General features: G+C 41.9%; 1 protein-coding gene across 3 annotated transcripts in view; it reads right to left on the minus strand.

The window, feature by feature from the left end:
* dnah9 (dynein, axonemal, heavy chain 9) overlaps positions 1 to 26,607 on the minus strand; it is a 155,278-nt gene that overhangs the window by 109,575 nt on the left and 19,096 nt on the right. For all 3 annotated transcript variants that reach the window (XM_027289342.1, XM_027289343.1, XM_027289344.1), the window contains exons 15-32: positions 22,494 to 22,735; positions 22,195 to 22,330; positions 19,299 to 19,495; positions 18,939 to 19,201; positions 18,663 to 18,824; positions 17,617 to 17,839; positions 17,227 to 17,393; positions 15,506 to 15,649; positions 15,189 to 15,348; positions 13,632 to 13,787; positions 12,522 to 12,654; positions 12,158 to 12,435; positions 11,717 to 11,847; positions 11,443 to 11,569; positions 10,795 to 10,947; positions 10,200 to 10,325; positions 5,681 to 5,920; positions 5,283 to 5,443 (exon numbers count right to left, since the gene is read on the minus strand). In XM_027289342.1, coding sequence (XP_027145143.1) covers positions 5,283 to 5,443; positions 5,681 to 5,920; positions 10,200 to 10,325; positions 10,795 to 10,947; positions 11,443 to 11,569; positions 11,717 to 11,847; positions 12,158 to 12,435; positions 12,522 to 12,654; positions 13,632 to 13,787; positions 15,189 to 15,348; positions 15,506 to 15,649; positions 17,227 to 17,393; positions 17,617 to 17,839; positions 18,663 to 18,824; positions 18,939 to 19,201; positions 19,299 to 19,495; positions 22,195 to 22,330; positions 22,494 to 22,735 — 3,199 coding nt within the window. The remainder of the gene's footprint in view (positions 1 to 5,282; positions 5,444 to 5,680; positions 5,921 to 10,199; positions 10,326 to 10,794; positions 10,948 to 11,442; positions 11,570 to 11,716; positions 11,848 to 12,157; positions 12,436 to 12,521; positions 12,655 to 13,631; positions 13,788 to 15,188; positions 15,349 to 15,505; positions 15,650 to 17,226; positions 17,394 to 17,616; positions 17,840 to 18,662; positions 18,825 to 18,938; positions 19,202 to 19,298; positions 19,496 to 22,194; positions 22,331 to 22,493; positions 22,736 to 26,607) is intronic.

Genomic DNA, 26,607 nt, shown 5'->3' on the forward strand with positions numbered 1-26,607 from the left:
ACACCGTCTTGTAACCAGCACTGACAACCCCTGGGTGTCGCCTCAGCCATCATCGTACATAACCTCATTATATGATAATATAATCTGCTCCTGTGCTTTGATTATCACGCTGGCTGATTAGCGACACCAGTGATTGCTTCTCCCGTGGAACCTGTCAGGACTAACAAACAGCGTGCCCATCTAGCATCAATAAAAACCAGCAGCAGCGCCGATGTGAACTGATGGAGACAATCAGAACTTTATTGATCAGGGCAATAAACGCAATGGTTTGCCTTGAATATCAATATGGCAATGATTTTAATGAGCTGCTGGTTAATAGATGATGTATGGAAGGGGAAAATATTGGAGAGCATAACGAGAGGCAGAAGCTCAGAGAAGACAAATGATCCCATCTGTATACAGTGTATCATCCGGATACCAGCGCCAACGGGCTTTATGCCTCTCCCCTGAAATATGGCCAAAAATCTCACAATCACTCGGAGGCCGGATAAGGATGTCCTGCACGGAATAACTAAAGCCAGATAGAAGACGAAAGTCTGAACTGGGCGGTTGTGACAAGGTGACTTGTTTTATTACAGTGTTTTTAAAAGAAACAGCTATATATCAGTCTGTCTGTCTGACTCACTCTCCCTCCATTCCTCTCTCTGTTGCTCTGTGTGTGTGTGTGTGTGTGTGTGTGTGTGTGTGTGTGTGTGTGTGTGAGCAGGGTAGAATATTCCTAACACTGTGCATAATGGTGCAGCTCTGGAGATCCTGCAGTACATATTGAGCGAATGCTAACATTGTGCCGATAACAGTCCTGCTGTTATAGATTAGCGAGCGTCATTCCTTTAGCCTAATTATACTGCTGCAGAAGGTGAACAGAGCATAGTGACTACAGTCAGCCTGTGGTAAACAAACATACAGACCTGGATTCAGTAGAAATAGTTTCACAGCAGATGCACATGTAATAACAACGATGATAATTAACTTTATCTATGCACCGCTTTGCAAAACAAAGTGCAGCACGTGGTTAAAGCAGGATTCAAACATTTCAAATTGGACTACAACACCCAACAGTAAAGAACAAACAAAGTTTGGTGATGAAACGGCGTGTTTGAACTCTCTTCTACTTTTTGAGAAGTGATTTAAAAGATGTCACTGATTCTGCAGCCTCGGGTCTTCAGGCAGGGGGGTTCTACAACTGAGAGGTGCTGACTGCAGAAGCCCGGTAACCTTTAGGTTTGATCTGGGACTTAGGGAAAGCCGGTAGAGCACTGCCTGAGGATCTGAGGCTGCGCCATGGCTCATAGGGGAGTGGCAGTTCAGCAATGTAGCTTTGAGCTGAACCATGAAGTGTTTTAAAGGTAATCAGTAAAATCTTAAAATCTGTTCTCAAACTGACTGAGAAGCAGTGAAGAGGCTGGAACGGGGCTGATAAGGACTATTTGTTTGGCTAAACTGCTGTTATTAAGATGGTTTTATGTTTGAACAATTAGAGTTCAGGTTAGTGTTTATGAACAATATAAAGAGTGAGTTCACCCAAATTAAGATCAGATTTGACTGTGGAAGTTTATTTATGACCAAAATGTTTCAACACAAGGTCCTCTGCTGACTGTTTTTTCATAAAGCTTCCATGCGCTGCTCTTCATTAGCAGATGTGCGACCACTTAAATGATGTTCCACATTTATGATCTCCTGTCACAGTGTGTTATGAACCGAACATAACCTGTCTGTCAATCATAAAATAACTTTATTTCTCTAATTAGCTGTCTTAATCGAGGACGGCGCTCGCTCACTCTCATTCACTGTCTATGTTGCACCTCTGCTGCCTGCACCACGGCAGCCAAAGCAGACAACCTCCACTCAAAAATACAAGAACCTGCTTTTTCACCACTGCAACAGATTCTGTCTGAATGTTGCCCTATTCTGTTTCAGCTTATTTATCGACCGACTGACCGTATGTCAAGTACTTTTAATTGATATTAGGTGCTAGTATAAAGTAAGAATAAATGTGTGTTCTGACTTTGTCAGACCAAAGAAGAAGTTAACCATCCAACCAAATTTGAATGATTAAAAATGTTTATGAAATTAGTTAGTATTGGATAATCAGTATTCTGAGCAGTATTCTCAGTCTGCTGAATGTGCTGAAGCCACACCCACTCGTGGGAGCAGTCAAGCAGACATTTTTTTTAAACACTTTGAAACAGTGAATTCGTCTCTCTGCTCAGTGTGGCCTCAGTGTGTCATCGACCCACCCTTTAAGGACCACCCACATTTCACTAATATTGTTCAAAGTCTTTTGACATGTTTTCAGCAACTATTTTCTAACATATTTACTGTATTTTGAAAGATTTCTCAGAATTGTCTTTTGAAGAAGATTTGTCTTTACATGGACTTTAAATGAACTTGTCAAGTAGTAAGTGAGACATTATTTGAGTGAACTGGCTCTTTAAAATCCTACAGGAACACTAAAACATGCAGAATGTCACAGTGAAAAGCTAATGTGATATTTGGTGTTATACTGTTTTCACTTGACGGCATCAAGATGAGTCTCTGTCGCAAAGAAAGTTGTGTGACAATATCATGAAGCAAACATGCTTTTAGCTGTTTTCTCTGTTTTAGTTGCGGATTAAAGGATTTGAAACCCAGCCCCTCGATCCATGGTCCATTGTTGAAACGAAAGCCAGCGTCAAACTGTGTGAGTCGCAGCGAGCCGCGGCGAGGGCATGCACCATATGGTGAAGTGTTGCTACGCAGCCGCTGATCCGCCCATCAAAGCCCATTGTTTTTGTTTGTTCAGGCTTCAAAGGGAATACTGGTCAGTCTGGAAAACCACACAGTCAAACGCTGCAGTTTTGCCAAAGGCCTCTGACAGGCAGGTATTCATCTCTGTGCATTTCAAACTTTATCAGAATCCTGCAGAAACATGTGCGTGTGAACAAACAAGATGCTGGCAGAGCGCCCGAGCTGAGCTGCCCTAAAAGGTTTGGATTGAGGTGGGTGTACATAATGATTCAAATGAAGGTTGTTACAATGCGTCACACAGTTATTATTAGATAAGACGCTTGTATCTTCTCGTCTGTTTTTCAATTACAGGAAAAAAAAAAATCAGTTTTCATCAACACAAATGGATTTTTGAAGATGTCTTTATAATGGACTTTGAATGGGCCTCATGCAAACTAAACTGCATTGGACGACATGCAAGATATTCTTCCAATTCACTTCAGCTTCTTTAGGATGCCAGCCTGTGGCCGACTGACATTCCGCTTAACCCTTTCCCGAAGTGCAACTGTCTAATCATAGCTTAGCAACCGTAACCAGGCACAGCAGGCCTGTGAAGCTTTGGACTTCTGTGCATGCTGAAGCTGTGGGCATGAGACTGTAGTAAGAGATACTCAGAATTTTTGGAGGATGGTGTCTAAAGAATGGATTAAACAGTGTTTCGCCAACCACTTACAGTATAAAAAATGGACAGCGTATGCGTGACGTCACCTACAGGTTTCTGAAGAACCATTTTGACGCTCAAAACCATTTTGATAGTCCTGCCTTATCCGCCTGATAGCTAATCTAAGCACCCACCTGTCAATCAAAGCGGTCATGCTCTTAATTATTCATAACTTTAGGCCTTAATAAAATTTTAACAGGTGAGTTCTATAAAAATTCACCCTGACTACAGTTTTAACATGGGTACTTATGGAGACTGACTTGTTCTGGAGCCAGCCTCAAGGGGACGTTTGATGAACTACAATTTCGGCACTTCCGCATTGGCTTCACTTCACAGCCACGGAGGTTGCCGTTTGGCTCTAACACATGTGTCAAACTCAAGGCCCGCGGGCCACATCTGGCCCGGCGTGTAATTATATCCGGTCCACGAGATCATTTTATATTATTGTTATTAATGACACTGCCGGTAAACCCAGGTGTCTCATTTGTGGAGCTAATGTGGCTGTAATTAAAGAATTTAATCTAAGACGGCACTATGAGACAAAACCTGAAAGACCTGAATGCAGAGCAGAAGATACAGAAAGCAGAAGAGTTAAAGAAGAATCTGACACTTTAGCAGACGTTTTTTACCTGTGCAAAATCACAAAGTGAAGCTGCTGTGAAAGCAAGTTTTATCATGGCAGAGGAGATCGCCAAATCAGCCAGGGCCATTTACCAAGGTAGAATTTCTGAAGAGCTGCATGATCAAGGTGTTTGACGTCTTATGTCCAGACAAAAAAGCAGATGCTGGCAAATGTAAGCCTGAGTAGAAAGGCTCAGATAAAATGACATAAGAGCAAAGAAAACTGAATGATTTGATTTGTTATTGCTGAAAAGCACGAATTCTATTTATATTTCCAGGTTTTGTTTGTTTTGTTATGCAGCATGTTCATATTTTGAATTTGTATAATTTTGACAGGATTATATTTTTATGGAGAGCAAAATCTTTTGGGATATTTAAAATTGAAGTTTATTTTTTTATATAAATAAGACATAAGAGTAAAGAAATTTGAATGTTTTTTCTTTTAACGTTTACTAAGAGTAAAGAAATTTGAATGTTTTTTCTTTTAACGTTTACATTATTTCTAACTTGTATAATTTTGACAGGATATATCTTTATGGAGAGCAAAATATTATAAGTTATTTAAGGTTTAAGACTGATTTATTACAGAATAATATTCCTGTCTGTTTTTATTCATATTTATGTTCAAAAAAGTTAAGTTTTAAAAGTCTTAAAGTTTTATAAGTTTAGTTTTAGTGTGTTCAGTAAATGTTTATCCTGTTCGGCCCGCGACCTAAAGTGTGTTTTGGATTTTGGCCCCCTGTGCAATTGAGTTTGACACCCCTGCTCTAACAGAACATGCAATAGCATTAGCATGTCTAGCTAATTAGCTTACTGTATTAACCTCTCCTAGCTGCCAATTTTTATTAGCTAGCTACATTTTGCTTAAACTTTACCAAAACCCTGATCCAAAATAACAACTTCAATGAGTAGCCACTGCATGGCTATCCACTATATCGACGTCAAAATTTACGACTATTTAAGATACAGCTACAGCTGATAAAATCTGCCAGCAACTAGTGTCATTTCAGTAAAACTGAGTCCTATTTAAGAACGCATTGTTTCAATAAATACAGAGAATCTTGGTGTTAAATCTGCCACTACTGTCATTGTTAACGTCATGGAGAGCTTGCTGGCGCAGCAAACTTAACCGCTCAGCTAAAAATGAGTTCACCTATCAGTCGGCTGACGGGCGATGGTGATGTTTTGTTGCCTCTCAGTCTGATCAAACACAGCATGAATGACAGCTCCATACCTGTCTGTTAGAGGAGTGATGACTAATCGTGGTGTGTTGCCCAGGTATTCGTAGGAGTAGAGAAACTGTGCATCGCAGATGTTGGCGAAACAATGCTTCTCCTTCTCGTCCCAACGGTGTCTCAGCTGGGAGAGCCACACAAAGGCCTGAGAGTTCTCCACCTAGAAGAATATAAAAGAGAGAATACCAAAACGTGAAGTGAAGCCAGACATAATCTGTGCTTTTCCACCCTCTAATTATGGTGATGACAAACCTTACTTGAATATCTTAAGTGCATTACTCACTGGTAATAGCCTCTCAACAATTATAGCCGCAATGGCAGAGTCTGCATAAGAATTTATACAGTGTAAGTTCTTGGCCAGACTTGTCCATCATGCCACCCCCACCCACTTCCTCACCTTCTGAGCTATCATCTTGGCTACCACGTCTCTGGCATGGACGTCGATGGTGCAGATGGTCATGACCTTCTGCCGATCGCCCGGTGTGAGTTGCCCAACCAGCATGGAAATGAGGGTGTTGAGCTGGAACACCTGTTTCTTGTAGTACTCCTTCATGGCATTATCGTAGCCCTCTTCCAGACGGGCGAACGCCATGCCGACATCAGACGTCCACCAGATCTGAGTGCAGGTCAACGCCACCTGAATGAGAGATAATGAAATTCATTCATAACCAGCTTGTGTAGAGAAAAAAGATTTATGTAGGAGGTTACTCAGATGTTTCTGGTGGTTTACTTCTATCCATTTCAAACAAAATCATTTTAATATGAAACAACAGGAATTGAGCCAACTCATGAATATGTATATGTCCATTTGTTTCATGCATTAAACTAGCAGCTTATCATTTGTACAACAGTTTCCTCTTCATATCACTGGTAAATTTAGGTTGCGATGCAAAGTTTACATTTGCTGACAAGTGTGGAAAGCCAGATTCAAGTAACACCAAACAGGCTGAGCAGGGTTTATGTGTTCTGACATTAATGGGTATGGAACGTCAAAATAATCTTGTTCTTCCTCTGGAAAACAATATTCAAAATTCCTTTTCTACAGTCAAGCATAATTTCAACTGAAGATGGGAGGGAGATGTCAGCCTCACTTCTTGAGAAAATCCTGTTTTCTCTGCGATTCTCTCACTAAATTCTCTCTATTCAGTGTCCTTTTACGGTCCAGTAGGGCCTTAACATTATCGAGTCAATCCATCCACCAATCATGCTTTCATTTGTGTTTATGTTACCGATTAAAATGCACCGAGCTCCCCAGATCGATTATCAGGTCGAGCCAAAGTCAGCCCAGCCACCTCTAGGAGGCTTGCAGTAATGTCAGATGGACTACGTCGGATGTATAAAGATTCACAGGTCTGTGTGTTTGACAGATGAGCAAAGCAATGTGGCTTCTTTGTGTGGGATTGTGCAGAGGCTGTGTTTATTTGTGCATTAGAACTGTTGTCATTCACTGTGTTGCTTGCGGAACCACCAATGCTGTTGCTCGCTCACTTGTACTTGAACAACAAATCTGACTTATTCTGCCAAGCACTGGGCTTTGAAGCCAATTTGACATCAAACCATGTGATGACATCGATGGCGTCCATCATTTGATAAGACCCATAAGTTTATATTGGTTGATACAATATTTGAGCATTACAACAACTACAAAATGTCTGAATGATAAGAAATTGATCTCGATCCAATTGCCATGTAAATAAATCATGTCATGCCCATTCAAGTTGGCGAAGGGCTAAACCATAGGATTGCATCTATGGGCATATACAAAGGATCTCAATAATTCTATATATTTGGCTTCATGCGCCACTGAGTAGCTATTGTAAGAATAAAAGTAGCCCTGCCTCCAATGTTGTATGCAGATTTCTTTATACATCCATGACCAAGACATACCTTCAAGCGGGTGGCCCTGTTATAAATGGAGGTGCAACTCTTTTTGATGCTAATCAGAGCCAAGGCAGCACATGTGTATGGAGAAGGGCTACAGTTGTAATGATCCACAAGAGAAGATCTTAAGCTGAAAAAGTTGTCACATTCATATTTACAGCAATAAGCTTTATGAGGGCTCATATGCAGCTGGAAAGGAGGACCTGCAGGCACTGCTGAGAAAAGTACACCTCATTCTGTGACTTGTCAGATTCCGTGACCTGATCATTAGATGCTGGTGCCAGGCAGTGTATGGACATCACTACCTGCCTGTTTTTCGAAGTAGAATCTTTACGTAGTTGCACAGAAAGTGACGAGTCACAGATTTTGGTGCAACATCGGACCACAAATGAACAGCGGGAAGATTTGCAAAAGAAATGGAACACACTCAGGGCCAAATGTAGCAGACTGCGGTCACAGTGTGCACGCCATTTGCTCGAATGTCTCTTCTCATTTCATACAAATTTACGGGGAGGGTCATGCAAATAATAGGGGCAGACATGTAACGGAGATTGATCATGTACTGAGGTCACGCTATTTGCAAATGTCAGTATTTGTCAGGGCGACTGGCACTGATTATTAGGAACAAGTAATTAGGCTGATATTAATGAGCACGATATGTGATGACAGTCATGCAAACGCATTAGAATAAACTCCAATGTGAACTCAAGCAGACTGCAAATACACTTTGATTTGTTCAGATATTTAAGAAGGTGTCTTGTTGCATTTACCTCAGACATTCATCTCCACCTCCACCTGCTCCACTCTGCACTGCTCTCTGTACATTTTGTGCTTTTTTCATTTATCTAACACTTCACCTTTCTTTTTGTTTACCATGTCTATTGACCCCAACTGTAATGAGAATTATTCATCAATAATAATTCAGTATATGCTTAAAATTAGATAGAATATCATGATTCTATGAGTCATATTTGCAGTAATAGTTACAGTCTGGAGCTGTCCAAACTAAATATTTGTAATCATATCACTGTGTTATCATTCTGAGCTGAGCGGTCTCACAGAAATTCCACCGCTGATGTGTTCCTACGAGCTCTCCTCCTCTGGCAGGGTGCGTCTGGAGGGCAGCACCAGGATCAGTCCAGGAGCTGACTGCGTAATGAGCTGCTGCATTAGTAACTCAGGCACTCAATGCACAAGGACTGAATGCACATATTTGTGCCATTTCTTACACTGTTGATTTATAACTGACATCACTCATGATTCATGCTGCTAATCCACTTCTAATGGGAGAAATATGAAGATGAAGAGGAGTGATGCAGCACTCAATTAGTTTCATTTTTTTTATCTGTGGTGGTGTGTACCTGGTTCAAGGACTTTTCAAGGACATTCCAAGGCCAATTCCATCAAATTCAAGGACCAAACACAGCATGGTTTGAGACACGAAACTGTTACAACACTGAGAGACTAGTACAATGTTTTCACTATTCACATATTTACTAATGTTACTTATACAACAAGTAGTTCCAACCGAGCAATCTGACTGGTCAACTCGACATTTAGAATGTGCTCAAATCAGCATGACAGCACACTTGACTCATCACTGAATATAATACTCTATATATACTCTATTTCCACATCATCACGACCTGAAAATATATAACATATAAATAAATATGAATAAGTCCGCTAGAAGCACTTCAATAAAGTAATACATCTGAATTTACAATTTCAGCTTTCTTTAATAATTATTGCATGTGTTACGGAGCTGTTAGAGTGCCTCGTTAATACAGGTGTGTACCTCGTTAACATAGGTGTGTACCTCGTTAATACAGGTGTGTACCTCGTTAACACAGGTGTGTACCTCGTTAATACATGTATGTACCTCGTTAACACAGGTGTGTACCTCGTTACCACAGGTGTGTACCTCATTAATACAGGTGTGTACCTCGTTAATACAGTTGTGTACCTCATTAATACATGTGTGTACCTCATTAACACAGGTGTGTACCTCGTTAATACATGTGTTACCTCGTTAATACAGGTGTGTACCTCGTTAATACAGGTGTGTACCTCGTTAACACAGGTGTGTACCTCGTTAACACAGGTGTGTAGCTCATTAATACAGGTGTGTACCTCGTTAATGCAGTTGTGTACCTCATCAATACATGTGTGTACCTCATTAACACAGGTGTGTACCTCGTTAATACATGTGTGTACCTTGTTAACACAGGTGTGTACCTCATTAGTTTGCAGGGCATCAGTCAAATGTCAAACAGTTTAGTGAGGACAGAGAAAATGTTGTTTTTGAAGACTAAAGGTCGACTAGTCAAATATTGATTGATTTTCAAGACATTTTTGTACTTTACAACACTGTGGAGTTGGTTGTTTGGATCATTCTCCATCAGCTGAGTCCCAGACACGGCGCTATTACCTTAAAAATAAATGCTGAAGTTCATGGACTTCACAGGAAAAACTATTCTATAGCAGATATCGTCATCACTACAACACTGAACTAGCAAGTCAGTTTAGTGTTTATACGCGTGGTGTTTCTTCAGTTACTGCACGATCTCTAGAAAGCTTTAACGATAGTTGTTACTAAGGATCGGACTGCTTGTTTTATTTGAGTGGGTAAGTGTTGTATAATCACAATACCGCATGACTGTTGGGAAAGTTAGTAAAGTAGTTATTGTTTTAAACTGATGCTCTGTGTGTACCACACCCAAAGCAGTCATTGTCATTCAGAATACTAACTTTCAGAAAATCATTAGCATTTCCTGTCAGGGACAAGAGCTCCAGTATCACAGACACATGCCCATATTTATACTCACTTCCTGCCACACTCTTTCTCGCTGTTCAAAATATTCAAAACAGAAACTGGCTGCAGACTGTGTATGCAAAGCATTAGTGAGTGTGTGTGTGTGCAGTGGACTGAAGTATCAGTGAGAGGCTTGGACACGATTCCGATGGTGATCTAACTGATGTTGGATAAAGCGAGCGGCGTCCGTTAAATCTATACATACACCAAGCCTGTTTACCTGAGCCGGATAGTCAAACAGCCACTGCTCTCTGGGTTTGTCCTCATAGGCCATGACCGCCTCGGTCATCTCGTGTCGCACCGTGGAGCGCATGCTGTCCAGAACACGGTTCAACCACACCTCCACCTTTGACAAAAAAAAACAAAATAAAAGACTTTGAATAGACATGGAGAAAAACATTGCAATGTGCGTCACGTGAGCACCGACGGGCGTTCTTATCAATGGACCCTAATGAGGTCATTAATAAGCATTAGAGTGGAAGTGAAGTCAGGCAAATACTATGGAATGTAATGGAAAATTAATGGATTTATAGGCTTTGATATGCAAAAGCCTAGGGGCAACGACAGACTCAATTTCATTTGTCTCCTTTATCGTGGGGTTGTGATATCTATATCTGATATATATTTTCTTCCATTGCGGAAAAGGGCAGGTAAGTGAATTTCCTCATCTGTCACATCTACAGACAGCCGGAGCGTTACTGTCAGCGTCACATCTAATGAACATAATAAATGTCTTTAGCATTTAGCTCAACCTGCGGAAGTTTGAGCTGCACAGTTTCAAAAACATGAATAAAAGATAAGCGGGTGTATTTTACCTGTCCAGAGCAGTCGCAGGACTGATTAAAGGGGACGTACTCCTCCTCTTTGCTGTACATGCCCAGGCCGATCTTAGAAGGATTCCCCTCTCCATCTGCTTCAAATCGCATCTTAGCCATGTTGTCAAACAGCTTAGACAGATGCTTCTGGACCTGAGCAAACAAACAGACACATTCGGCTCGGGCCCAGTTTACACTCAGCTCACGGACCGGCTGCTATTTTCTTTGCCGTGCCGCGCAAATAAATAACATTTCATTACTGTTTTTCAAAATCATTTAGAGGAGGGCAAGACCCATGTTGTGCAGCATGCCTGCTAACTTCCTCTTAGAGAGATTTAGTGGCAAGTTGGGCTTAACAGTGATTTATTTCTCCAGGGTGGAAATGCATAAGACAACGTCCTGATGATGGAGGTTGGGCCCGGGCTGCAAAACTATGAGCGACATTGCCCCTGTGTGGCTGCCGCGGGTACTGTGGAAGTCAGCAGCACTGGAAGTTGGAGTGAAATAGTGCAAACGAAGACGTTTTTTAAAAAAGTGTTAGAAAGCAACTTGTAGGAAGTGCTATGCATGTTGCAAAAAAAACCCTGTGTGAACAGACTGAAGCATTAAATTCATTGCTAGACCTCAGGCAAAAATTAGTGGAGCCACCTGGTGCGGGTTGGTCCCGTTAGACAGGATGTCCAACAGATCAGCTGAAGAGATGAAGTAAAACCTGGGGAAGGCCAGACGCTTGGTGTCCAGGTATTCTGTCAGAGCTTTTTCACACAGAGACAGCCTATAGAGAAACACACACAGTCAGTATGTGTGTGTGTGTGTGTGTGTGTGTGTGTGTGTGTGTGTCTGTCTGTCTAAGAAGCATAAACCCTGTATGAGAGTGCCCCTGGCAACAGACATAAGGAGTAGAAACAGAAAGAACTCTCACCTGCTCTGGATGTCCTCCAGTTTACCAAACAGGCCCGCTTTATTGGTGGCCTCCACCACGTTGGGCGTTTGATGCGCGGCGTTTGCCAGCTCTTTGAAATCTGCATCAATCCCCTCGAAGCGCCTGGAGTCCTGCGGAGGATTTCACAAGGGAGCCCAGCCATGGGGTTTAGGTTCCCCAAGGAGAAGGGGGGTAGAATCAGAGGTTTAATAGCAAACATCTGGGTTTAAGCTCAACCCGAACATCGTGGGAGCAATTAAAAAGTCGTGTAAATCTCCGCTCCTAAACTAGGAATATGAGCCAATTAATGCATCCTTAATTAACAGCCATTACTGTCATGCTATCTGGGCTCATATGGCAAAGACAAGGGCGCAGGTTAAGTTCTGCATGCATATGAGCTTGTCACTGAGGCATACCTATAGAGCTGTAATTAACTGTTACCTCAGGCAGCTGTGAGCGGATGTCCTCCGAGCCAATGAAGATGCTTTCCAGGTGGGTCCATGTGCGCTGCACCTCGAACCAGATGGAGATGACGGAGTCGGCCACAGACAGCTTGCTCTGCCATGACGACACCTCGTCCAGGAAGTGGGCGATGTACTTGGACGTCATGAGGTTCTGCAGCTGCACCTGGTTGTCCTCCAGAGTCTCGATCAGCTCCTCGTCCGTGCGCAGCAGAGGGATCTGGGTCCGGTGGTGGGGCTCGTACTGGAACTGCATACCTGGGCGGGAGCGACAGAAGTCAAGAGGTCATAAACTGTGGGTGGCGGGTTGGAAGACGCACGTGTCGCGCCTCCTCTCCCTGTACCTGTCCACGTGGAGTTGAGCTCGGAGAGGACTTTCTCCATCCCCATCTCTTTCACAGCTTTGTCCACGATCCCCCGCACCTCCTCTTCAAAGCAGTGCAGGTTGAGCTGCAGCAGGTCAGCCAGAGTGGTCTCCTGCTCACACAAAGCCACATTAGTACCTCACCTGCAATTCATACAAGCTGCATATATATATATATATATATAATATAGATATATATATATATATATATATAATAAGATAATGTTGGAAACACATTACTGCAGGCCCCGGCTCTGAGTTTAATAAGGACGCACAGTGTCATGTGGAAAGCAGACATAATAAAACCGCAGAGCTGCAGTGACAGAGGGGTCACTACCTACAGGCCGGTACAGTCTTTTAGGAATTTAAACTGTAATTTCTATGACCAATGTTAAATTATTTACTAATTCATCATGAATAATTAATGCGCTCCAGGCCGGTGTTTGTGGTCTACATAGTATCATCACATCAAATAATAAAACTGGAAGGAAGAGAACACCCGAGACAAACCGAGCCAGCACTTTCTTTTATGTTCGGCCAACTAAAGGAATTTACATTAATTAGCTACAACTGAGTAAATATTAATTAAAACCGCAGCTCTCGCAATGTGACTGTTCCACTCTTTCAATGAATGATTGCTTTTTGGAGGGAGGGACTGTTTTATGGCTTCATTTGGATGGTGACAGCTGAACATAGACAGACAAACTGGCCGCTGTGTTAAGGACTCAGTCTTGGTACTCGGTGCACACGCTCTACTAGATGAACTACCTTTCTCCAACCTACTAAAAGTGGAGCAGTGAGTCTGTGACTAAATCATAACACTGGTTCTATAAGGCTGATTTAGTCTCTGTAATACATTTTTGTACAAACTAAACAGCTGGAGCAGAACAAACAGTTCAAAGACGTCCAGCGAGGGTGCAGATGGAGCTGGGAGAGAAAATATGAAAATAATTGGGGAGAAACGCCTCCGCTCTTCAAGTGAGCCTTTAAATTATTGGCACCACCGCCTGTTTTGGATATTAAAAATAAAACTTTTATAGGAGTCCTGAATAGAGCTACATCATCTATATCTCTGAAATAAATTGGGAACCTCGTCCATGGTGAAGCGGACTCCAGTAGCAGCCATCAGCTCATGCCAGTGTCGGGCTCGTATGGCTGGATTCTGGAGCTCTCCCACGGCCCGGAGGGAGATGAGGAGGTTCTTCACCCTGCTGTCCAAACCTGTGAAGGCGTCCCACGCTCTGACCTATCGGAGATAAAGACCAGGAGTCAGTACAGAGACTTTTGACAGAGATGAGGGAGCTTGCAGCTGCAGATCAGGATTTTATTTTTGTTTCATTCATTTCAGTGAAGTTGACATTCGTTCCTCCATTTACACACATTTAGCATTCCCAGCCTTGCTCGAGGGCCTGTAACTCCCAGCTGCAGTTAAGAGTAAAGGCAGAGGGAAGTTATTGCTCTCGTTTCCCCTGACAAACTACTCTTTTTGCCTTTGAGCAAGGCACTTAACAGTGCACTAACTCTAAATTGACTTGCTAAGCCCTAGCTGCCTTCTTCATTGTCGCTACACTTTATGAGCTTGCACAGCTGAATACAGGCTAACGGGTGGATTTACTACTTCAAACCATGAATCATTTCTTAAACAGTGGCTCTTTGATTTCACACACCGTGCACAAGATCACTTTCTGATGAGTTTATCAGCTATGCAGCTAGCTAGCTAGCTAATTATGCTAACGTTGGCTTCATGAGTTGGTGGAGAACTCCTGATTTCTTTAATGCTTCCAGCTGACTCGTTTGGGAATATCTAACTTAATTAAAGGCTAAAGTTAAAGATAAATGCCTCAGGGGGGAGTTAGCACCCTCACCAGTTAATTATTCATGTGGAAGAAATAATGAACAGTCTTGTTTTGCTTTGCTTATTATTTATTTAATTCTATTCTTGTTTTGGCTGCTTAACTTACATACTTTTTTGTATTTTCAAACAGTACGTTATTCACATTTAACGTAATGTTAAGAGAACATGAGTAACTGATGTAAATATGTCAAATAATGTGATGCTAATGTTGCTGTGGTTGCTGGACTGTAAGCATCAAATACAAGAGCAGGAAAATAACGCTGCTAACGTTAGCTTCAATTTAACAGCTTCTACACCAGCTTGTATCATGAACTGGGTTTTTGAAGTAGTAACAAGTAGTAACCTGTAACCAAACAAACTACTTATCCTTTGGAAGTAATGCTCTGTTGTGTAGGTAGTAATAAGCTAGTTTGTCAGTTGCAGGTTACATTTGAGCAGATACAAACAAACATTGTTTAATCCATTCCTCACACGTTTGCTCTTGTGATTTTGAACAGACTAAAAGAGGCACCATCACTCCTTTAATTCAGATTATCTCTGTCACTCCAGCCCTCTGCACAACCTGTGGAGAAATCCAAAGCATGGCAGGCCTGCTGTGCTGAGTTACATTTTCTAAGGTTATGATAGGATAATCACTGTTATGAGGGGTTTAGCAAACGGTCAGTTGCAGTTGGAAATTACTTATTCATGCACTTTTCAAGATCGGATTTTTCCTATCCACCTTTTTTTTTCAGCCTCCCACACTTTTCAACATTAAATATTCTCTCCTGCCTCCCCGCTCTCCTCCCTCACCTCTTTATCCAGCCCCCGTATATCTTTAGAGAAGCGTTTGCACTCCAGCTCCATGTCCTCCACATGAATCTCTCTCCAGGGGGTCGTCCTCCAGGCTGCCATGCTGGATTCCACCACGGTGATCATGTCCCACAGCTCCTTCAGCAGGCCCACCTCACGCCTGGGGCATGAAGGAGAGTGGACAAAGTGAATTAAATCAGCATGAAAAGTGGAACTCTTTAGATACTGACTGTGAATATGAACGAGCAACTCTGCCATAACGGCTCATTAGTTTGGAATTTGGCACAGGCTTATGGTATTTTCAGCTCTGGGCTTACCTGCATTGTCGGAGCTGTTTGTACTCGGAGACAGTGACCTCGAACAGGCTGGCAGACTCCACCAGGGAGGCCATCACTGCCTCCCGCTCCTGGATCTGCTGGTGGAACGAGTCCAACATCTGGTAGGGGCTTTTGCTGTCAAACCTGGACAGATGCATGAGCCCCCCCACACACACACACACACGCACACACACATTTGCACAAGCCCAATATGAATCAGGCTGTGTTTAGGTAATGGAGGGCTGCAGATATGCCAACCCGGACTTGGCCAGTCCGGAGTCTCCAGCACTAAATGAACACGCTGACAATTAACAATGACTTCCATGACATTAATGGGGAAATAATCACCAGGTTATTAAGAGACCAATTACACACATAACTAATTTGACAATTAGACATTATGACGAAGCATCTCTACCTATGAATTAATTATCATTATGGTAAGATTCAATTAGGCTTGTCGAGTGTGAGAACCTCAAGATAACACTCCGCTAATATGGAGTGAGAAGGCAGAGAGGTGACACCCTGAACTCAGGAAAGGAGAGGAAACAGTAAAATGTGTGACTGACTCTGGAACACTCCAATCAAATGATATAACCTCCCTCCTATTTAACATTCATTTTACAGCTGATGAATAATCTTGCTTTGCTTGTAACACATAATGAAGTAGTTGTAAGCAGACATTTTGATTTAACTAGAACTCCTCCTCTGAATATTCACAACAGGTGTACAATCAGATGATGAATGAGACTTCATATAAAATATGTCCTCATACGTTGTATATGATAGAAATGAATCATATTTCTTATATTTATGTGACATGAGGTAGAAATCATAGACACAAGGCAGAAATCATAGACATGAGGTAGAAATCATAGACACGAGGCAGAAACGCAGCCCAGTCTTCGCCTGGCCTGTGGAGGGTGGTCAAGGAAAGGTAAAAGGTGAAATAAAGTTGAACAGGGTATGGGCGGGGTGGGCGCATGCTATGTCAGCAGTTTTGATATAGATTTGTTATGCTAGTAGTTTTAGAAAACCCAGCCCAAATGATTTGATTGGATACTAAGAATCATGTGATCTTGATATTATTATTTTATTGAAGGAGAATGAAAATGGGTGGTACCAATGTTGACATTATACCATGATGTTTTGAACAAAAAGCGCTTGTATTCTGTGCAAAGAAAACAAAACCTCTGCTGGGCTCAACTCTGAAGCTCTCCGGAGCCTTAGTGAAGATCAGATTGGAGTCAAGACTTAGTCTCTGGCTCAAGATTTAGACTTTTGACACACAACACATGATTAACTTGTTGAACCTTAAATAGTGCGCGGTCGCCTGAATTGAATCTCATATGTAGCGCTCAGTAGGGCGCTGGATAAAACAGATGTTGATATGTTGTTTTAATATACACTCTGATTGGATTTTTAGTCGTTAATGTTTTAGAACTGGGAAAAATTTCATTATGACATTGAAATGTCATAATGAACATTTATGTTCCAAACATATAAAATAATCTATAACATTATATTTGTTATTGTGTATAATCATATATAATTAATTATGTATACAGCTGTGTTATAATGTCCCCTGTAATCAGTTATAGGACTTGGACCTTATACCTGCTTATAACTACACTATAATGAGTAACTATTTGTTATTGTTTGCTAATAATTTATACATAAAGGTGTTAAAAAGTTCCCAAACACGCTGATATTCATTGTACCTGAAGGGCCCGTTGTTGCGGAAGTGTTCTCTGAAGGTGTGCTGCTCCACGTCGAAGGAGGCGCACTTCCGACGCAGGCCGGCCACCTCGATGGCCTGTAGAGGCGCCACCTGCTGTTTGACTAACACGGCCTGCTTTCTTACGTTGTTCCACTTTTCTGGCAACTCCTGCTCATGGAGAAGATAGATAAACAGATAGATACAGAGAGCGGGAGATGAAAAGAGGGAGATAAAAACAAAGCAGGCAGCAGTGACAGATGATGAATTGCACAGAACAGAGATTGGCGATTGGTAGACACAGAGAAAAATAAGAGGAATGGCTCTGTCTCAGGCGAAACAAACAGGAGAAGGAATACGTGCTGCAGAAAAGAATGTGAACATCAGTCCCTACCTCTAACTGTTTATACACCACGTCAGGCAGCTCCTGCTCGTACACCTTCAGCAGTGCGATGGTTTGTTGCAGGGGCTCAAACATGGCATCTGTACTGTTCTGTCTTTCCTTAACAGCCAGCAGGTGACCCATGACCCCCACCAGGCCACTGTAGTCACCCTCCTCCACCCGCTGGCTCAGGCCAGCCTCGGCCACACTGATGAACTTCTCCAGATCTGACAGACTGGGGATAGATGGCAATGATCATTAAAGGGGCATGATGGGTAAAATTAGACACAGTCAAGGTCAGCCATGCGTCACAGGGAATAACACGCAGCGTGTGAAAGCAGATGTATCATGTGACCTGTGGCGCTTTAAGAGTTTTGTGCAAGTCTGAGAAAATAACCCTGATGATGTCATCGTCTTTAGTCACCAAGCTAAGATGATAACATCATCAGGGTTTTATTTTTATGTTCTAACAGAAAATATATATAAATATAAATGTAGTATAACAAACTGGAAGTGTAGAGTTTGATACAGATGTTTGTTCAACAGGGAAGGTTTAATCGAGAGACACAATCATGTGTCATTATGGGAAGTGTAGGATAGAGCTAGCTGATGAGCCATTGTAGCTGACAAACTACCAGTTAACACACTGATAAGCCTGGAACACGCTAGTCAAGCTAGTGCTAGTCAGCTACGATTGTTCTCCAAGCTAGGTCCGTCACTAACTAGACAGTAAGTTCACACACTTCATATCTTGTCTCTACCAGCAAAAACACCTGTCAAAATCCACTGATGTTGAACCCAACATAATTGTGTTGGGTTTCTTGTTTACTGTTTTATTTTGTAATTCTACTCTTCCGCGTGTCTGTAACTTTACTTCCTGTTGTTGTGTTTCCTGTTATTTTTGGTCCACAACTGTGACAATAATTTGGCACATTTTTTTCTTTTGGATTTGTGATGTGACCAGTACAGAACAGTCAGTTTACTTTGATGTACAGCCTCAATAAGCCACTGGTCGGACCAAATGAAGCTGTAGCAGCTTTAAAAACAATATACTTCACCTGTCAATTACGTGGTCGATGAGGTGCTGTTTGAACATGAAGCTCCACTTTTTGATGATGTTGAGCAAGGCACTCTTCATGCTCCGGCCATCCACCCTCATCCATCCGAGGAACACATGCACCGGCTCCAGACCCTGCACCTCCTCATAGATCTTCTCATACCTACAGTATGACGAGTTTCACACAATTAGAAGCTGAACCAAACCCAAACTTTTCTGAACCTGACCTCAGAAAACAAACGACCCACTGGTCACTCTACTCTTGACCAGTACAGACCTGTCCACCTGCTCTCTGAAGTTATCCAGAGTTGGTGGGCTCTCTGAGATATTGTCATCAGTGTCGTTCTCCGTCTCCTGACTGCTGAGAACGTGACCATACAGAAGGAACTGACGCATGAACTCCTTCCTGTCATCCACATAAAGGTAGCTGTAGCGCTCCAGAGAGTTGCGAAACTCGCAGCACGTTGCCATGACACCCTGCACACGTTCCATGAGGAGATGGCGCATGTCTGCCAGATCAGCCATGTCCTCCATGTCAGCCTGAGGGAAAGTTTTGATAGTTTGGAAATGATCTGCATTTCAAGATATCACAAATGAAAAAGAATTTATAGACGGGGCTGCATCAAGCTGTCAGTACCTGGTAGTGCGGGAAGGGGCTGTGCTGGGCCAGGCGTGGCACCAGTGATGAGATTCTGAACACGTCATTGATAAGGCCCTCCACCAGCTCAAAGAAACTGTCTCCAGATCCATACTCCAGAGGTGGAGTGAACACCATATCAGGAACCCTCAGATCCAGCTGAGCCTCAAACAGAGGGGCTATGGACGCTCTTTGGTCTGAACCCAAAGGAAAGAACTGGAGTTAGCTGAAATTGTGACGAAGATTAATCTGAAGACTTCATTTTCAGTGTGTTACAAACTGGAAACATACTACTGTTGTGGTTTATGGAAGAAGACAAACAAATGACAGGAAGAAAAACAAGTGGAATAGAAAGTAGGAAATAGAGTGAGAGGTGAATTCTAATACTCAAAATACCACATCCTTTTTCATTCATAACTGTTTATACTTGACAGTAATAAAACCTGTCATGAGGTCAAGAAAACATTCAAAGGAGAATCCATAATGAGAAAAAGACAGACGACTATGTGGTTAAAAGAAGTCAAGTGAATTTGACCTTGATGTAAAAATCTAACTTTGGTTAGAAACATTTCCCATCGATTGTTGCTCAGTCCACACTGAAATATCTCATCACCCATTGTATGAACTATCATGATACTGACATTCATGGCTCCCAGAGGACGAATCGTAATAGCTCTGGTGATCCTTTAGTTTTTATTTGAGCACTGTATTTAGGTAAGTTTGCTAAAACACGCTAAGATAATAAGATGGGGAACATGGTAAACATTACACCTGCTAAACATTGGGATGTTGTCAGTGTGAGCATGCTAGCACACTGACAGAGAATAATAATGAATCCAATGAAACAAGGGAATACATAGAGCTTGAGTTGAGGTTGTTTCGTGAAGTGATATTATCACTTCAGTTGACTTCTGTTGGTTATCATTTATTTCAGGGATTGTGTTGATAGAATTGTGCAAGTAAAAAATGAAAAAAAGAGTCAAAGTTCCTGAAGGTCCAAAAATACTGTAATGAATAAAGAGATTTTCCAGGTCCAGGTCTTTCTCATTTGAAAATGTTTTAAACCAAAATCCTTCTTTCATAAAAGATGGCCCTGTGCTGTTCAGGCTAAAGTGAATACTGTAAGAAGGAAAGACTGAAGCTTCATTCCTTAACCTCTGGAGGATTGCTGTGCTGAAATATTTCCAGGTCAGTTCACTCACTACAAAACCCTCCATAATCATAAAAGACTGTCTGAAACCACGCAGGGAAGAGGAAAAGGAGGAAGGAGAAGTAAAAGAACATGTAGAATAAGAAGGCGTAGAAGAACTGGACACAGTAGCAGCCTGGCAGCAGTCCACCACATCTTGAACCACATCCCAGTATATCTAAACTGGTTGACAAAACCTCTGCCAGCAAGCAAGTCCAGATCTATTTCATGTCCACAGCCAATATAGGCGGACACCCAATTGACATCAAAACCCCTCAGGATGTGTTGGTAAGAAGCTGTCCAAGTCAGAGCTGGCTGGGGGATGGTGTTTTTGCTTTTCTGTACGATCAGGGTAGCAGGGTGGAATTTTTGGATATTACATTCAGGATTGGCAGCACCATTCTGGCTATGAGACAATGGCAATAACAGTATGGTTGTATTAGGATTGTAGTAACACCACGGTAGTAAAGCCAAGGTAGTAACAGCATGTTAATGAAACTACCTTATTACCACTATGGTATTAACACCATGGTATTAACAATGTAGTAGTAATTGTAAAACAGTCACAGTAGTGACTATACGGTAGTAATCGTAAGTTATTAACAGTACGGTAGCAATACCATGGTAGTAAGATCACGGTAGTGAAATCACCATACTACCACTATGGTATTAAAACCATGGTAGGAACCATACAGTAGTAACAATGTAGTAGTGATAGTAAAACAGTGTACGGTATAACACTGTACGGTAGTAACCATAAGTAACACCATGGTAGAAACACTATTGTAGTGACCATAGGTAGTAACAGCTAAGTAGTAACAGTATGGCATAGGGTTGTGAATGATAAACCGAAGCGACCGGATATTCGGTTTAACAAGTGAGGGATGCGTCGGTAGCAGCCTCCTCAATCGATGCGAATTAGCCAAGAATTCCTAGATGAATCGGTTGTAGAGTCATGGATCAGGTATCGCGAGACTTGGAGTCGGTAGGCGGCTTGACCATTTTCCCAGTGTATGTTCTTCTAAACATGCTTCTACATGTGTAAATATGCTACGTAGTTAATTAGTTTCACTTTTGTCTGTTTTTACGACCAGCAGTTTGCACGGGGTATTTTATTTTGAAAATCCACCAGATTCTCTCCAACAAATGATTCAGCCAGATTTTTTTGGGTCCATGTCTAAAAATAAATACACGTAATTTTGACGTGATTTTGTTGTTGTTCTTTTTTTATTTTTTATTTTTTTGCCAGTGCCATAAAGAAACAATGCTTGGGGATATGTGGTCTTTTACATATTTGAAAAGAAAATATTGTACTGTACTGTATGATAGTCACTTTTATAGAATTAGCTTTTTTATTTTATAAAATATCTACAAGAAACATTAACCGTAGATTCAAATCAAATCGTATCGTTACTATCGTTTCGTATCGAATCAGTCTGTAATAAAAGTATATTGTTTTTTAATCGTATCGTAACCTGTGTATCTTGATGCGTAACCAATCGTTTATCACAGAGAGATGTGCAAACTTAGTATGGCAATAACACTATGGTAGTAACAGTGCTGTCGTAAAACTACACTCGTACCTGGACTGTAGTAAGAATAGTAACACCTCTGTAGTAATGGTAGTAGCAGCACTATCGCTATAGTACTACTAACAGTAAGTGGGAGTGATTTGTCTGTGTATCGTCTGTTCATCAACCACCCTACCAGTATTATCCAGGAAGAACTTGAGTGAGCACTCGATGCTGTTGAAGAATCCATCAATGATCATGTCATCGATGTACTCCACATAGGCCTTCCACTCCTCAGAGGTCTGCTCACCTTTGAACAGCTCCAGATTGCTCTAAGACAGGACAAAGTGTAACACGCATGCTGAATTATCTCTACCATAGCTGAACATTACTGTTAGCAGCTGCTAAATTCATAATAAGAATAGAAGAACAGAATGTACACAATTTGTGAGAAATTTAAAGTCAACAACAATAAGGACATAGTTTTTTAATCACCTTAAGCAGGAAGTGGATCTTTTCTCCAGAGGACTTGATCAGACTGTAAAACCTGTCCACCCTCTCAGCTCTGTCCTCCAGACTGAGCAGTGTGTCCTTTTTGCCCTCCTTCCTGTCAAACATTGGGCTGGCCCAGGACCTCATGCAGCTCTGAATCTCGTCCACGTTGTCCTTGGTCCTCTGGAGTCGGCACTCTAGGTCGCAGACAGAGTTTCGCACCTCCTGGATACACTGCCAAATATCTAGAGGGGGATGGATGATGGAGTTTAGTGTTGGAGAGGTGGAAAGCATAGAAAATAAATGTAGAAATGAGTGTGTGAGAAAAATACATCGGCCAGACAAGAACTTCTTTTTCTGACTCTCTCTGACCATTCACATGCCTTTTCTGTAGTTTTATAGCATGTTGTATGATATCCATGTATGCAGGATGTCGTTGTGGATGTGATGTGGCAGGCAGACTTGAACAGTATTCAGACATTTTGAAACAAAGGAAACACTGCTGAGGTTTCATTCATGCGTTCCTAAAACAGATGCAGAGTGACTGTTTTTGAAGGTGGCTCTGCTCACATCGCTCACTGGAGCTCGTATCATTAATTGAGACCGCTGCCACCAGCTTCATTATTCTGTGGCTCCACCTATTAATCAACAGCACTAAGAGTGCGCCGCCACGCTATTGGCTCTGTGGTGCTTTGAGCAAAATGCTAATGTCAGCATACTAACATGTGTAGCAGGTAATATTTATCATGTTCACCTTCTTAGTTTACTGTTTGTATCATAAGCTCCATCAGTCATAGGGTTGCAAAATTCTGGGAATTTTCAAAGTTGAAAACTTTCCATTGGTATTAACCAGAATTTATGGGAATTTATGGGAATAAACTAGAATAAATTGGGAATTTACAAAATTGAAGGATGGCCTTTATCAGGGAACCTAAATATATTTGGGGAAAATATATTTTAGCATAATCTTGACTAAAACAACCAGATTTCATGCAAGTCACTTCACATCTGCTATTACTCAATCACATGCTAGCTGCTAGCTGCAGGGCTATTGAGGCCACGCCCCCTACCTGCACAGGTGATTGCTACAACCTTGGACCACACTTTAGAGCCTAGAGCTCATGACTATAGATGCCACACATTTGAGTCTACGTAATATTGTTCAACAAAATAATTCAGATTTGGAATATTTCCAAAATCCCCAAGCTTTACTTTCCAACCTTTTGCAACCGTAATCAGTCAACACTTAATTTATAACAAGTCAAGGGCACTTGATCTCATAGTTCACATACAGTAAGTCATAAGTCATGTCTGTAATGTTTTATATTTACTTTTAATGTGCATCAAAGTGCATCAAAAGGTATCTTGTTCTCTTGTGCAGTTATAAAGCATTATGCATGTATTATAACTCACTCTGAATGACCTCATAATGCACTATAGATGTGGTCTTCATAGAAAGTACAACATCCCTTGAATCACATCACTACAGTGGCCAAAAATACTCAGATTGGCTCTTGATGCAGTTGACTGGCTCCGGCCTTTCTTACTAGAGCCAGACCAATAAATCAGGCAGGTCAATATATCAGCTGATGTTAGCGTACCCAAATATAAAACAGTGTTGCCAAATATGTCAGGTGATAAGTAAGAAGAAATGCCAAAGGTATGCTGATTTAGAAACACTGGCACGGTGACAGAACGTCTCCACCAGAGAGAACTGGCAAGTTCATCCCTGAACTGCAGAATGTTCCTTTTAAAGAGTTACTATAGGACAGTATATGGTCAATGGCCACTGTTGGTTGGTCTATTATCCTTAATTTCCCAGCATCAGGTGCCCAATGCAGGGTGAGGTATGCTAGGAGGTTATTTAAACATTATACAACAGTTAGTTCAGACCAAGTAATCTGACTCGATAAGAGTCGTTCCATGAGTGCTGATACGGAGTACAACATATTTGATGTGTATGTATCACACATTTTCATCTGTCTTCACCACATGATCCACCACATAATTTAATGCACACTGCTGTGAGATACTGAATACGATAAGCTGATAATAAACCTGATCAGCCACTCAGGAATCAATACACAACCATTAATCAAACCAATAACTAACAGCAGTCCATGTCACACAACCTTATCACCTAGTGTTTCTGTAGCATTGACAAAACGCTACAGAATATGACACGTGTCCGTAAACACATCACTCTTAAAGCACAAGATAAAGGCTGCTGTATGGTGACAGTGTACTTGTTCATTCAGCATCAATATAACCCATAAAGATAAACTCTATGGCTGGTTTCCTGCTTCTTGTTTGGTGCTAAAGAGGACCCACGTACCGTCTGATAATAATACCTGTCAACAGACAGTTATTTCACTGCTTACCTGACACAAAGCAGCGGGCCTGTGCTAATGTGTGGACAAAATAGCTAACAAGCCAACAGCTGAGCATGCTTGTTAGGCAGCGGAAGCTCAGGTCAACTTTCTCACTTCCTGTACTCAGCTATGCAACCACATTTTGGGTACTGTATAAAAGATAAAGGATTGTGCAGATGGGTGACACATTAAAGGAAAAGCCTGAATAAATGAGTGGAGAAACATAAAACATGCAAATGCTTCCACACAGGTGCACCGCATGCTACAATTCAGCAGCCAACATCAATGTTCTGGTCTGTGGGAGATGTAAAAATGCTGAGCAGGCCAAGATGAACTTGATTTTGTCTCAAGGTGGCAAAAGGAAAAGATCTGAGTGAGAGAGAGGGTTTATTGCTGGGGCACAGCTGGCTTCAGTCACAAAGACTGCTCAACTGGCTCATGTTCCAACAGGAACAATGACTGAAGTGACGTCTGCGTTTAGATCTATGGGAAAGACTTCAGTACAAAGGGTCGGATGCTGTGGTCGAGTGTGATGCTCGTGCATTAGTGTGATACGTGAGGAAACACAGAAGAGCAACTATTCTTCAGGTGACTGAAGGGTCAGTGCACGACATGACACTCTGCTTGTTGACAGTCCATCAGCAGTTCCATGCAGTGCATGAAGCTCTCATTACAAAGAAGAGAAGAGTTCAGTGATGTGAAAACCATTAGCACTGGTCTGCAGAGATGTGGAATGAAACGGACCCTGGTCAGATGAGTCATCCTTGAGCATATTCTTCACATGGGGACGAGTACATGTGTGGCAGAGAGAGAGAGAGAACAATACAGGCCTGAATGCTGGACACCTACAGTGAAGGGATCCAGTGGCTCTGTTGTATTATGGGGGGCTTTTTTCAGACATGGTTTGGGTCCACTTGTCTCCTTGAAGGGAAGGTCCACTGCAGATCGCCTTCATCTTGTGATAAAACATGTGTATCCTGATGAGAGGGGTTTCTCATTTACAGGTCACGAGGGTTCACTGAATGGTTTGATCACAGTATAAAACATTGTTGTAAAGCTCAGAGTGTGGTGCCTCTGGCCATCACCATCTTGGCAGTTCTGCCTCTGCCACTTCCTGACTAATCAAAAAATGGGTGAGTTGTATATAAATTCACCCTCGGTACAGTTGTCATGAACGGGGAAATTAGCTATAGAGACCAAAACAGTTTTTTGTACCAGGCTGTAAACATGTTTATTTCTGGTGTAAAGTTTTAACACGGGGACTTATGGAGACTGACTCACTTCTGTAGCCAGTCTCAAGTGGACGTTTTAGGAACTGCAGTTTTTGGCACTTCCGCGTTGGCTTCACTTCACAGCCACAGAGGTTGCTGCTCGGGTTTGATAAAGTTGAAAATAGTGTATAATACCAAATTCAACCAACCAAACTGAACACCCGCAGGAAATTTTGGACTGACAAGTTGCGGCCAAATTTTACTAGGTACGGATGTGATGCGTTCCGTTCGTGGCCCTTCCAGTCAATGTTTAAACCACTGGAAGCTGGTTCAGAAGCGACCCAAAAGTAACAAGCAGCCCACATCAATCTGCACAGGGCAGCTCAAGATGGCTGGAAGTCGGACATAGGAACCAGTGGCGATTTTGGGGCCACCCAAGATCTGATAGGTAGTTGGTCAAGTTCGTCAACACGAGAAACAAGAGAAATGCTGTCAATCAATGATGACAGCCGATCAACTGATTTAGAGCCGGAT

The sequence above is a fragment of the Larimichthys crocea genome, chromosome XVI (genome assembly GCF_000972845.2).
Source record: "Larimichthys crocea isolate SSNF chromosome XVI, L_crocea_2.0, whole genome shotgun sequence".
NCBI classification, from domain to species: Eukaryota; Metazoa; Chordata; class Actinopteri; family Sciaenidae; genus Larimichthys; species Larimichthys crocea.